The 13341-nt window shown below is 46.8% G+C and overlaps 1 protein-coding gene across 2 annotated transcripts in view; it reads left to right on the top strand.

Moving 5' to 3' along the window:
* Positions 1-13341, top strand: part of KCND3 (potassium voltage-gated channel subfamily D member 3) — a gene marked incomplete at both ends in the record, with an annotated part of 101346 nt that overhangs the window by 74550 nt on the left and 13455 nt on the right. For both annotated transcript variants that reach the window (XM_082296099.1, XM_082296098.1), the window contains one exon: positions 1556-1718. In XM_082296099.1, coding sequence (XP_082152225.1) covers positions 1556-1718 — 163 coding nt within the window. The remainder of the gene's footprint in view (positions 1-1555; positions 1719-13341) is intronic.

Below are 13341 nucleotides of genomic sequence, written 5' to 3'. Positions count from 1 at the left end.
AGCTGCAGTAGATGAGAATCAGCGTTACCAGTTCCAGGTCTTGTCCCTGCTCCAGCCACTGCAGAGCTCTCATGGTAGTATCTCTCACAAGAGTTGTGCAGATGAAGTTCTCCATCTCCCCACAAAATCCTTCCTGCTCCAAGGGTTTGATCTGTCCTGGTGGTGTTTTAAAGCACCTTCTCTGAAGTCCCAAGTAATGAGGTAACTCTCAGTCTGCATGTAAGAACAAAACTCCCTGAGACAGACTGTGAGCCAGACACTTATTATTATCCTTTCCACAAATGCACAGAAGGGCTTTCTCTCCATGCTCCAGGTCACTGAGATCATGTTTGAGGCATATGATTAATTTTCAGCCTTATTGTGTTAAGGGCCAGCAGGAGAAAAGAGAGTTTTATTTTTTTTAGACCAGTGTTAAATGAGGTAGAAGATCTTGTCACTTAGCAAGAGCTTTGAAATGATCTTTGCATAAAGCAGCAGCTAAAAACTCAGTAGACATGAAGAGCAATCTATTGATTTGAGGTATTCTGAGGGGTTTTGATGTGAGTGGAGGCAGGAGAAGGATTCTGCTTGGGATAAATATGCCTTGGCTAATGGTGCCTGAAGCATTTAACATGCAAGGAGTCCTGCTTCTATTCAGCCCCTCGTAGCAACAAGTTCTTGCATGGGGACAAGAAGTTCAGTTGATAAAAAAGGTGTTTTGAAATATTTGTTTTTCCTCTTGGATGTAAATTATTCTTTGCTCAGCTCTATTCCCCTCAAAGCTCTTTGTTGGTCATAGACTGACATCAAAAGTAAAAATAAAGCCTCAGTTGTAATAAATCATTTCTCTTTTCAACATTTGCTGCACCAAGCACCAGAACACCCCAAATACCATCTGATAGCTCTAGATTTCAATTTTCAGTTTTCAGATTTTTTCCAGAGCACAGGGGCTCCAGCCCTCAGAGCATCTCCACAGTCTCCTCTGCACTTGCTCCAGCAGCTCCGTATGCTCTTTATGCAACACAAATTACAGCAGAAGATTATTGGGTCCAACCCAATGCAGAGCTTTGTATGAGTATTTTTCAGCTGGTCTCATATCCCTGAGAATTCACCTTTTACTGAATGCACACTTTGAACAACCCCCAAATTTCTGACTGTGCAGATGGCCAGGAAACTGCTGGGCTTTGAAATGGAAGTGTAAATCAGTCCTCATTTGCACCTGGATACAAGGGAATGAGAATATATGAACCTGCTCCCCAGCAGACACAGAGTTTTAAGTTTGCTGGAGCTCACCTGCATGGAGAGGTGGGTACAGAAGGAGTGAGGATGTGACTTTAAGCACCCAGCAGCTGCCTGAACCAGCGCTTCTGTTCTGCCACAAAGGTGCCTTTCTTAGGTTCAGCTCAGCTCCCAGCCTGGGCAGGGCGTCCGTGCTCAGCCCGGGGCGGCAGCACCACGAACCGTCCCTTGCCTGGCAGAGTTCTGAGCCTCAGTGCCCACCCTGCTTGCTGCTCAGGGAACCTGACAAGGCTTTTGGTCTGAAGGAGTGGCCTCCCTCTCTGTTTCTGCCCTGCAGTTATGGTGACATGGTGCCCAAGACGATTGCTGGGAAGATCTTTGGCTCCATCTGCTCGCTGAGCGGGGTGCTGGTCATCGCCCTGCCCGTGCCGGTCATCGTGTCCAACTTCAGCCGCATCTACCACCAGAACCAGCGGGCAGACAAGCGCAGGGCACAGAAGGTAAGTGTCCCCAGGGGCTCCTGGGGCACAGGGACACTGTGGGAACGAGCCTGGGGGCACCTTGTACCCTCACACCCTGAACAGGCACAGCTCAGTCCCGCACGCTCAGCTAATCCCCTCAAAACTATCCCCAAAACAAGTCCCACACCGTGTCCAAAACCTACCAATCCCCCCAGGCTCTGGAAAAGGGACACAATAGACAAAACCCACCCACAGCACCAAACACAGCACAAAGAACACAGAGGAAGTGCCCAAACTCACACCCTGCGACAGACGCTGATGTAAAGCCACTGCCCCAGAGCAAGGTGAGGGACTGAACTGCCAATGCTCCCCAAACAGAGCACCCACCCCTAAACAGAGCAAAATATGCCGTAGTAATTCCTGCTTGGCTTTTCTCCAGGACCTGGTCTGAAATCCATTGTTGTCAAATTTCAGCTGCAGAACCACCCCCCAGGTGTTTTAGTGCTCTGATGGCATCCCACTCTGAGCCACATTTCACACCAGGTTAGTGTAGAAACTTCACGCACAACTGGATGGATCCTCGTATAAAATTTTCATATTACGTGTCACAAAACTACACCCAGATAACAATTTATCTAATCACATTTCTATCACAAGGCAAATAAACTCATATGACCCTACAAAATTTCAACACTGGTCGACCCAAAGTCCAACCAAGACAATTTGTACATCCTACCTTGGACAGAGAAGTGTGTTCCCATCAAATATGCACCACCTAAAGTCCTCATTCCTGCACACACTGTACTGCTGTATTTTCAGCATCAGAAGCAACAGGGCTGTTATTACTCACCTTTCCTGCATACTTGTCTGACACAAATATATATCTGTGTGCACATAAACCCTTAAATCGTCCCCAGGAGCTGTTTATCCTTCTGGCTGCTTCATTTCTTGTTGTCTCTCTGTAGTTTCAAATACACCCATCCAGCAACATGCACTTATCAGCACACATACCCCTCAAAGCTGTGACTGGAACACTGGGAATACACAAAAGCCCCTGGAAATGTGAAGGGGATTACTGAATATTCCAAATTCTGAACAGTTTTTGCCAGTAGAAGCTCACTGAGTCACTAAGAGAGTATAACAGATTTACTATATCTCTATTTCAATCTGCTAAATTACACCACAGCCAGAATCAGGTTTTTACAACAACTGCAAACTAAAGGCCTGAGGTTCTTTTTCTCCCTATGGAATGCTGTCTGCCAGATATTCAAGACTCAGGGGACCTGATGGAGAACAGTAGTATGAAAATGTGCTATTTCTGCTTCAGGCAAGCATCTGGGCTGTGCCTACTTCTTGCATCTCAGGGAGCTGACAGCAGAGAGCTCAGATACAAGACCTACAAAACCACAGAATTTGGCAGTCAAAACACAAAAGGGGAGTAGCAGAGAGACAGAATCGTGCAGGAATCAGCTGCAGCCTCGGCAAGGCACTGCTGGGTTTTGCAAATCCCTGCCTGAGGTTTGACACAGCACATGTGGAACAGGGGAGGTGTTTCGAGGGACAGTTGTTTATTTGATCAGTCACACAACACAAAAGAGATAAAAGAAGTGTAAAGGTATCATAAAGTCCACTCTGTAGCACGCACTGTTCTGTCAGCAGCTGGCAGTGGGATCCAGTGTGGATCAGCACATTCATGTAGAGAATTTCAATCATTGGCAGAGTGAATTGTCTAAAGTGAGGCTGCACCCAGCATGAGGATTTGGGATTTCACTTGGGACAGGAGCAGGTGAGGTGTCAAAGCATGGGAAGGACAGAGATGCTCAGGGAGAGGTTTATGGGGACAGTGTCCAACAGCCCATTTCCAGAACTGACAACTTTGAGAGAAAGCCCTTGTTCTACTGAAACAGCACCAAAACAGAGACAGAACCTGCTCCACAGCCCAGCCCAGGCACAAAGAAATGGGCCAGACAAGATTTGGGCATAACCCTGGGTCACAATCAGAGAGGCTCCAGAGCTGGCTCCAGCTCCGTGCTCCGGGACAAGGCAGCCCCTCTCTCCAGGCAGCAAACCAGTTTCTTCCTCTGATTCAGCTTTTCCCTTTATTCATTGGCCTGTGATCCACTTGGTGACAGGGAGAAGTCCCACCACCTTTGATGCCAATATGATTGATTGCAGCTTTTATAAAGGTTTGCTGTATTGACACACACAGTTTATAATTTCCCCCCATTTGAATTTCTAATTCCCTTGATATTGGTGGAATTTCTCAGTTAAGAAACTTTTCTCAAGTCAGAAGTGTGAGTAATTTTCACATGATCAGCACTGCATGAATGCTAAAAAGAAGGAAAGAGAGAGAAGCACATTAATGACAGTCCCTCCTGAGATGGTCAGGACGTACAAAGGGACATTAAGGATCTGCTTTGATACCACACTTGTTCCAGCACCATCCCACACTGAACTGAATCCCATCTTCAGAAACAGTTAAAACGCTGCCCCCATCTAGTTAAAGTTACAAAGACATTTGCATGGCTTTTTCAAGAAGGTTGGAAAAATCTCTTTGCTCTCTCGGTCCATGAATATGAAGAACCCACCAGCAGGAGCTCCTTATAGACAGAACTTGGGAGACAGCTCTGAATCAACGCAATGTCTTCCTTTAGCACACCACAAACTTAGTGAATCCTTTTTCTCTTTTAACTGAAGAGTAGTTTCTTGGGTATGTATTAGGATAAATGCTTTGGAAGTTCTGTTTAGTTCGAGAATCGTAACTTTTATGATGTACAGGTAGATTTCAAGATAAGGCTATAGACCATATTAATTTTTTATATGAACTCAGACTGAGTTTTCCCAGTGACAAATAACAAAGGCAGAAGCACTGTACAAGCATCAGACTGGCTGGATTGGCACTCACAGATTGGAAGGGTGGGGTGTGAGAGAAGCTGGACTCTCCAGCCCCATGGGGTTTCTGAGGGGCTGTACCCCAAAAACCTGGAAAACAGCCCAGCCCCCTGTGTCCCTCTGGCTCAGTCCTAGCTTTGTCTCTCAGCTGTTGAGGGGGCTCTGGTCTAGCAGAAAGAGGTATTTGAGTAACGTGAATCAAATACCAGGAGGTGGCTGTTACTCATCAGCATCTATTCTTCAGCTAACTGAGGAGAAGTGTTCCTTAGAAAGAAAAAAAACCCAACAAACACAAAACCAAACTACCAGTGATCTAATCACTTTAAAGATAAATTATTCTTTGCCAAACCTGTACTGTGAGACAATTAATTACAAGGAGATCTGGCAAATCTTAATTCATTGCGCTGTGGCATCAAATTCTGTCCTCTGGCATGCAGCAAGGACCAGGTCAGTGTGAATGGAGGATGGATTGATCATTTGTGACAAGGTTCATTTTGGTAAAATTGTTGTGGTTTTTTTCCTTCTCCAACGACTTTTTTTCCTTTTTTGACTAATGTGCTAAGAATAGACCTTCCTGACTTTGAAACGCTGCTGTTCCTCAGTGAATGTCACAGCCTTGGATTTAAAAGAGAATGTGACACTTAAAAGGCTTGACAATAGAACGACTTTGTAATTCAGATGATGCTGGAGGAGCCCCTCTCGCTGTGTTCAGTTTGCAGCAAAGATGCACCACGGAGGAGAAGGAGACGAGGAGCTGGTGCTGGGTGGAGGACAACACCTCCCACTTCTCCACCCCAGCAAGAAAAGGCAGAGGCAGCTGCTGACAGCTCCTGAAATGCTGCTCCTTTAGCAGCAGTGGGGAAGGAGAACAGTTCATTGTTTGGAAGTTCGAGAAGGAGTGAGCAGAGTCCCAAGGCACAGAGCAGGGCAGCAGGGACAGGCAGGGCTGGAAGGCTGGGGATGACACGGGGGGAACAGGAGGGCCCACGAGGGCTAAAAGGTAGCAGGGTCATTCTAGATCTCAGCTTGGGGGAAAGCCAAGGTTCAAAGGGGGAGCCTCTCACAAAACGAGGTACACACAACATCGGGAAAATGTAAATGCTCAGATGCTGTGGGGAAAAAAGAAAAATCCAGGCCTGTTTGAAGTGCATTTGTCATTTAATGGTTAGATTTGCTAAATGAGCCAAGATGCTGGAATATCTGATAATCCCAGGGGGATTGGCATCGGCCTCAGTGCTGCATTTCACAGGGGCTGCACGGAAGCTGCCAACAAATATAAACCCTTGGTAATCACAGTGCTTGGTTTCAAGTCTGCAGTAAATGTGCTTTTGACAACTACAGCCTCTCAGCGTGTTCAATTCATTTCATTTATTATCTGGTGCCCTTTGACTCCCTGAGAACAAGCAATGTACTGCAAAAGCCTTGAGACAGACTTCTCATTCCATCCTCCAGGCTGTAAGCTCCCAGGAGAGAACCAAACACAGATTTAGGCAAGGACTACCCAGGACAGAATAATTTTCTAGAGCTGCTCCCACATAAAACTCTAACATTGAGCTGAAAACTGTATCCCAGGCTATCAGAGAGCAGAGGGGCTAAACGAGGTGAGGCAGGCAAGTGGACACATTGTCCGGGGATGAATTAAAGCACTCAGTCACAGAGCAATTCCAGCAGCAGAGAGGGACGCTGGGCGAGGGAGGAGCTGGAGCTTTCCCGATGGAAGTGCATGAGAGGCAGGGGACAGAGGGAGGTTGTTCCATCTCCTCGGGAGATGGTGGCACACAGGCAGCTCTGTCTGCAGCTGAGGAAGAGGTAACTATGGAGATGCTTAAAAGGGGCTCCAGCCAAAAGGAAGGAAGAGCAAGGACACAAATGTCTGATTGTTCCTCAAGAGACACGTTGGAAACAGCCTGTTCCAGAGCCTGGGGAAGCAGGGCGGCAGCAGCAGAGCGCACGGAGAGGGGAGCTGGTGCTGGGGAAAGGCTTAATTCTGGATTTGTGTCATCCCCATACCCATGAGGAAGGCGGCCCACACACCTGTCAATAACGAGGCCATTATAATAATTGATTTGCTACAAAGCAGGGGAGTCAGCTTTGAAGTGTTCTGTTTTTCAGCTGACACCCTAAATTTTGGAGGTGGGTTAGTGAACTTCAGAGTGTGGAAAAGAACGGCCAGAAAAAGTGACTGGAGCTGTCTAAGGAGAGCTCAGCAACAGAACATGACTCAGTTCCAGCAGGGGATGGGGTTGGGAACTTAAGGGGAGAGAGAAACAATAAGGTTAAAACTGGAGCTGGCTGACATTTAAAGAACATGTTTTTTTCAACCAGAATGAATCTGTGTGGAATATGTTTTTGTTGTTGTTGATATTTAACAGACTTTGACAGGAGAAAAAAAAGCTTTTTTATTATTTTTTTAAAAAGACATTTCATTTTTGCTGGGCTAGATACCTCTTTCTCTGTCACATGCCTTAATGGAGTTCAGGGGAAAAAAAAAACCCAAACAAACAAATAAGCCAACCAGGAATCCTGCCTCTTTTCTTTCATATCATCGAGGAAAGCAAAACAACATTTTCCATCATTTCAGCTAGTCCAAATTCCCCGAGTCCCAAATTGTACAAGACAAGGAGTTGTCTCCTCTGAAAGGAAGGGCTGAAGTCAGTGAGCTCCGGTTTATGGGTTCAGCCTCCAAAGCAAGCCCATACGTCCAAATATTAAAGCCTGCTGTCAACAGCGGCCCAATGCCCAGCTGGAATTCCTTCCACACATATCCAGAAGCTGCTCTACATTTATTTTCAGTGAGGCCCTTTCACATCATGTCTCAGTCATAGTCAGAAAACAGCCTACAAAATACAGGGACCTGACTGATCACCCCCAGGGGCTCTCCTGGGTCACCTCAGCACCAGGGTGTCCCTGTCCTGGCTGCTGGAGCCCAGATGGCTCCATTCTGTAGCACAGTTGGGAGGATTTGTAATGGCTCATGTTGCCCACTCCATCCCAGATGTCGAAATAAATGCAGGCTGGAATTGCCTCGTCCAGGAGACCTGAATCGAAGCATTCAGCCAAAGAAAGTTGGGAAGCCCTATCCTGCCTTGGAATTGGCTTCTTGTGATCAGATTCTATGCTGTTACCTTTATTATCCAGTTTATACTGTGCCACCCTGCCTAAATAACCAGAATGGGGCGGGCTGGGCACAGCTGAGCCTCCAGCAGCTCCCAAATGAGCCCAGCTCCCATCCCTGCACTGACTGCAGTGCGTGCTGATGTCTGAATTTGTGGACGTGGATACATCACTGGGGCAGGGGAAAAGTCACTGAAAGTGGATGCAAATTGTGGTCACCAGTTTGTCCCATGGCAGGGATCCAGAGCTGCCCTCCTCCTCCATGTCCCTGTCACTGCCACTGTTTGGACAAACTGATGTCACAGCAGCACTGCCCTTCCATCCTTCCCTTCTGTGGCTCCTTCAGTCACACGTGTAGGAAAGAGCAAATCCAGCACTGCCCGTGACCCCTGGCACATCCAGCGGCGAGGCAGGACAGCCAGGAGCCACTGCTGGAATGCACAAACCAGGGCCAGGGCAGTGTGCAACCACGACAGCCCCATAGCCTGGGGAGCGCTCCAGCCCCAGGACAGCATCCAGGCAGGATTGTCCAGCCCCAGGACGGCATCCAGGCAGGATTGTCCAGCCCCAGGACAGCATCCAGGCAGGATTGTCCAGCCCCAGGATGGCATCCAGGCAGGATTGTCCAGCCCCAGGATGGCATCCAGGCAGGATTATCCAGGCAGGATTGTCCAGCCCCAGGATGGCATCCAGGCAGGATTGTCCAGCCCCAGGATGGCATCCAGGCAGGATTGTCCAGGCCCAGGATGGCATCCAGGCAGGATTATCCAGGCAGGATTGTCCAGCCCCAGGATGGCATCCAGGCAGGATTCTCCCTCCGCATCTGCCAGCCCGGCTTGCAGCCAGCATGTTGTGGCTGTCAGCGCAGGGATGTGAGCAGAGACACCAGTTCTGGAGTCTGCACTCCCCCCATGGGAGGGGTTTGGGATGCATTTTTCCTTCAAGGAAGATGCATCACCACACATCTCAGGGGCAGTTTCAGTAGGAAAGGCGATCGTGACGCGGCTTTGTTGTCATGTGAGGAGTTCTGGGCAATTCTGGTTCCCAGCAAACAACATTTTCCCAGTTAGTGCTGAAAACTGGCACACAGAGAAGAGGGATGGAGCTCGGGTTGGTTTCCTCACTGCTGCCAGCAGGGACCTGTCCTGCAGAGGTGACAGAGGTGACACTCACTGGACCAGGTGCTGGGCAGCACTACCTGGAGCCATTCCCTTCCTTTCCTGCAGCTGCCACAGGCCGCCACACCATTAATTAGTGCTCATCTACCAGGGAGAGGACCTTGGCATGTGACAGCAGATAAAATTCTGTTAATTCCTCCATCCCCTGAATACTTTATAGCTATTAATTAGGGGTGTGAGCTGTGTGAAAGAGGTTATAATAGTGAGCTCTGGAAACACAGATAAAAAAGACAGACAGATAAATCACAGGCAGACAGATGCTCATCACACTTGGCTGCCAGTGAAACACCGAGCCTCATTTTAGACTAATGGAGAACAGCAGCATCTCTACTAATGATGCAGAAAAACATGAGGGTCTTTTCCTGAGATTTTTTCTTAAGTAACACATTTCTAGACAAGTTCTGACACCCTGATTTACACCCCATAACAATCCCAACTATTCCAGATCATTCCCACCACAATTGGGCACCTCTTTAACCACATCCTCAGAGTAATTCTGACCCAAGCTCTAAAAACCTGTCACAGCATTAATACCTAAAAAAGTGTGTGTAGGAATTTCTTCTATTATTATTTCAAAAAGGGGGAGAGAAGGGAAGAGAGGTGGTTTTGTCACTCAGCTGGGCTGGCAGCATGGGAACTTTGGCAGAGAGGGAGCAACTGTGAAACACATAATTCAGTCAAGGGAAAACTTCCATAAACTCAGTCCTTACAGAGATCAAGGCCTGACTGTAACCTTTACGGGGTGGATGAATACATAGATAACTTTTAAAAGGTATTAAAAATAAACAGGGAATCTTCAGAGGATAAAAATATGAAATGGCCTCCAGAAAAGCTTACTACTTAAATTACAAGCAAAGGAATTGAGTGAGAATCACCAAGTTCTACAAAAACAAGGGAAGGTTATTCTTTTCTTTGCTGTAGAATGCAGCAAACACCAGAAAAGGGATGGTCCATGTGAAAAGAAAATGACAGTACAATGACAACTGAGTAAGATTGGCAACAAATACACACAGGCTGGGAATCAGAAAAAAGAATTTCTGAAATAAATGTCCTCCAGGAATGAGAGCTTGGCTAAGTCTGAGCTAGAGCTTGTTAAGATCAAGATGAGAATGTACAAAAAGAAGTTTACAACAGGAGGGGACCAGGCCCAGTGCTCCAGGGGCTTCCTGACCATCTTGACAGTTTTGCATACTGCGACCCTTTGAAAATTCCCTGTTTAATCAGCCAGGCTATCTGTGACTGGTAGAGAGGCCCAGGTCCATTAAACTCCATATTCTGTGCATTGTTCTATAAATAGCCTGAACATGATGTTCCTCAGTGTTGGAAAAGATTAAATGATAAAGTTCATTGGAAATGATGTTCTGTTGCTTTAATGGTGCCAAGGGTAAGGTAGCATTAAAAGGAGAGGCACAGAGGAGGAGAGGAGAATCTTTCATCTCTGGAAAGTAATGAAGAGGCCCAAAATAAGATCAAGGTCTGACTGTAAGTGGTTCTATCAAATTATATAGGAATATAATGAGTTCTACACTATCTGATTTCCATATGCAGCTCTATAACATCTCCCCCAAAGCAAAAGCGACAGAATATTTGAACTTGGCTCAAAATCTGTTTAATGTAAAGATCTGAGAGGAAGTAAAATCCAACTGTACATACTTTGTTTCTTAGGGGGAAAAAAAAAAGAGGTTAAAAGGAGAAGAAAAAGTTACTCTCAGGTCCTGTACCAGTGCTGTGCTCTTGTGCCTGCCCATTCCTGCAGCAGATGGGCTGTGGCTGCCAGAATAACAACTGCTCCTGACTGGATGGGCCATCTGCTTTCCAAACAGCCTCATCTCACCCAGCTCTCAAGCCCAGGGAGCAGCCCCAGCCCCAGCCTGGCACTCCAGCCTTTGGTAGAGATGGCAGAGCAGCTTCCCAGGGCCCTAAGCAGGACAGATGAGCAGTGCTGCCTCACTGTACTGAGCAAAGCACTCCACAGACAGTGGATTCACTGAATATCTTGTTTGCTCCATTATTTTTGAATGCTTTTTTTTTTAAATGAAGGGTTTTCCATGTTCTGCTTGGCAAGGAAAAACTACCACAACAGGCCAGGGAGCTGAGCAGGTTTGCACCGGATGAAGGCTCCATCCATTCCCTTTCCAAGTTACATCTGTGCTCTGAGTTCCCACTCAGAAGTACAACCTGAAGTCTCTGCTGAATTCCTTCCAGAATTTCAGGCTAAAAAAATTAGTCAAAGGTTCCAGAGACAAGATCATTTCAGGAAGGTGAGAACATAACCACAAGAAAACACTTTTTTGTAATTCCAGACTCCAAGCCCTGTTGTTCAGCCTGTACAAACTCCTCTTCAGCTCTACAATCTTCTTGTCACCTTTTCCGTCTTCCAAAATCAACCACGTTCTTTCCATCTAGAATTTAAAGCCCAAACCCCAAACAAGCAACAAATGCAGACAAAAGAAAAAAAATCAAGTACTTGCTGAATGGCTGCAATATTGCACCTTGCGAGTAAAAACCAGATCCAAAACACTCTGTTGATAACTTTGGAGAGCAGCTTCATTTCAGCCTTAAAGGCCCAGTGGTGCTCACCTACTGCAGCAATCACCACTAATACTCAAACTATTAATTATTGAAGAATTAGCATGTGAAACATGGTTAATTATTTTGTGTAGCTGTGTTTTCTACCAGGAACCCTCATGGTGTGGTTTTAGCAGTAAAGGGAGATGGAATGTGGACAGAGCACCCCTCACATGAGGAAAGGCTGAGGACTGGGACTGTTTGGTGTCAAGAAGGGAAGGCTCAGAGGGAGCTCATTAATGGATAAATACCTTCAGGTGCTCAGGGCGTGGAGCTACTCAAGAAGCACCTGGACAGAGGGTGGAGGTGGCCCTGCAGGTGAGATCAGGTGACCTCCTTATGAACAGCTCCAAATCCACCTGACACAGGGTGGAGGTGGCTCTAGATCAGGTGTACAAATACCTTCAGGTGTGCAGGTTCTGGAGCTATTCAAGAACCACCTGGACAGAGAGTGGAGGTGGCCCTGCACGGTTGGACCAGGTGGCCTATGCTTTGATTCCAGAGATTGTTTCCAACCTCATCCTGAGAGGGATAATGCTAAAAACAGCTCCAGTGCACAGAGGGAGAAATGGATGCAGGGCCTGCACAGAGAGTTCCTGACATGCAGGCACTCCACTCACTGCTTGCTCAAGAACAGAAGGTCTGGAAAGCTGAAGTTGTCTGGCAAATATGCAATTGTGTCATAGGTTGTAGCTTAATAGTTTATTATCCCACATAAATCAAGAGTGAGTGCTATCTCCATAAGAACTGGATGAAAATCATTAATAAATAATAATTAGCTGTTTCCTGAGCCTGCCATCTGGTAAGCATTTCTCCCAGCCAGCAGCTCCTGCTCCCTGCACTTCTCCAAAAAGCAAAAAGATGAACTCAGGCTCTTCTCTCTCCTCTGCCAGTCCCTTTGGGAAGTGCAGACACCCAGGATGCTGCACCCTCCCCAGCCCAGCTCAGGTCTCCACTTCTGCAGCTCTTCACTGCCCTTCCTGCTTATTCCGAGCCTCCAGTTTCTTAAAAACCAGCAAGCCCCAGAAGTTACTGAGCCCTGCCTTCCATCCTGCTCTGAGAAACACGTGGGCTCCAAGATAACCAAATTAATCATTCTAACCTGTAAGTGGCTGTCATTAGTATTATTATTTTCATCATATAAATTATCTTCCAGATTAGGTCATATGCATTTTGAGATCCTGTGGTTTCCTAGCAACTCCTCTCCCCATCTCCATGCAGACACAGTGTGCCGTTTGCTTTTCCTTTTTTAGCCTCCCTGTGCAGGGGTTATATTCAGTAACAGTGATCTCAGGCCCAGCCCTGGTGACCTTTAGTCTGTCACATTTGGGGGAGAAGATGCAGAAGATAACGATCCTCCCCAAAATGACGCTTGCAGCAGAAGGGCAGAGAAGCACAGTCCTCCACTTGCCCATGTTCTGTGCCCAGACCAGGAGGGCTGAGCTGCAGGAGAGGGGTGACAAAAACATGCCCACATGTGGTAAAAACCGGCAGAATTTGGAAGATCTTAAACCCCTTTTTACTGTCAGGCTTGATCAAAGTGCCACACCCCACACAGGCACAGGACAGGTACCCAAGCACCAGGCAGAGCTTGTGTCCCTTGACAGAGACACTTTGATGCTTTCCAAAGAATTCACATTTGCACACAGACATTCACAGAAAAACCTGAACTGTTGTTTCAGAGTTGTTTCTAGTCCAAGGGAGGAAAGTGTCTGGAGGGCCAAACCAATTTTAGGCACCAATTTTAATTAACTTCTCTAGCTGAGTTAATCAAGATATCTACCAAATTTAATCACGATGGGGACCCGGCGTTGGGCGCTGTGATGATCCCAGACAATCCTTTGTGTGAGGAGAATAGGATTAACTTCTGTCCTGCCCCACTGACATTTTTTAAAATAACGTCTGTTCTA

Source organism: Coloeus monedula (assembly GCF_965178545.1).
Source record: "Coloeus monedula genome assembly, chromosome: 23".
NCBI lineage: Eukaryota > Metazoa > Chordata > Aves > Passeriformes > Corvidae > Coloeus > Coloeus monedula.
Note: the sequence above shows the minus strand (reverse complement) of the source record. Positions and strands in the feature narration are given on the sequence as shown.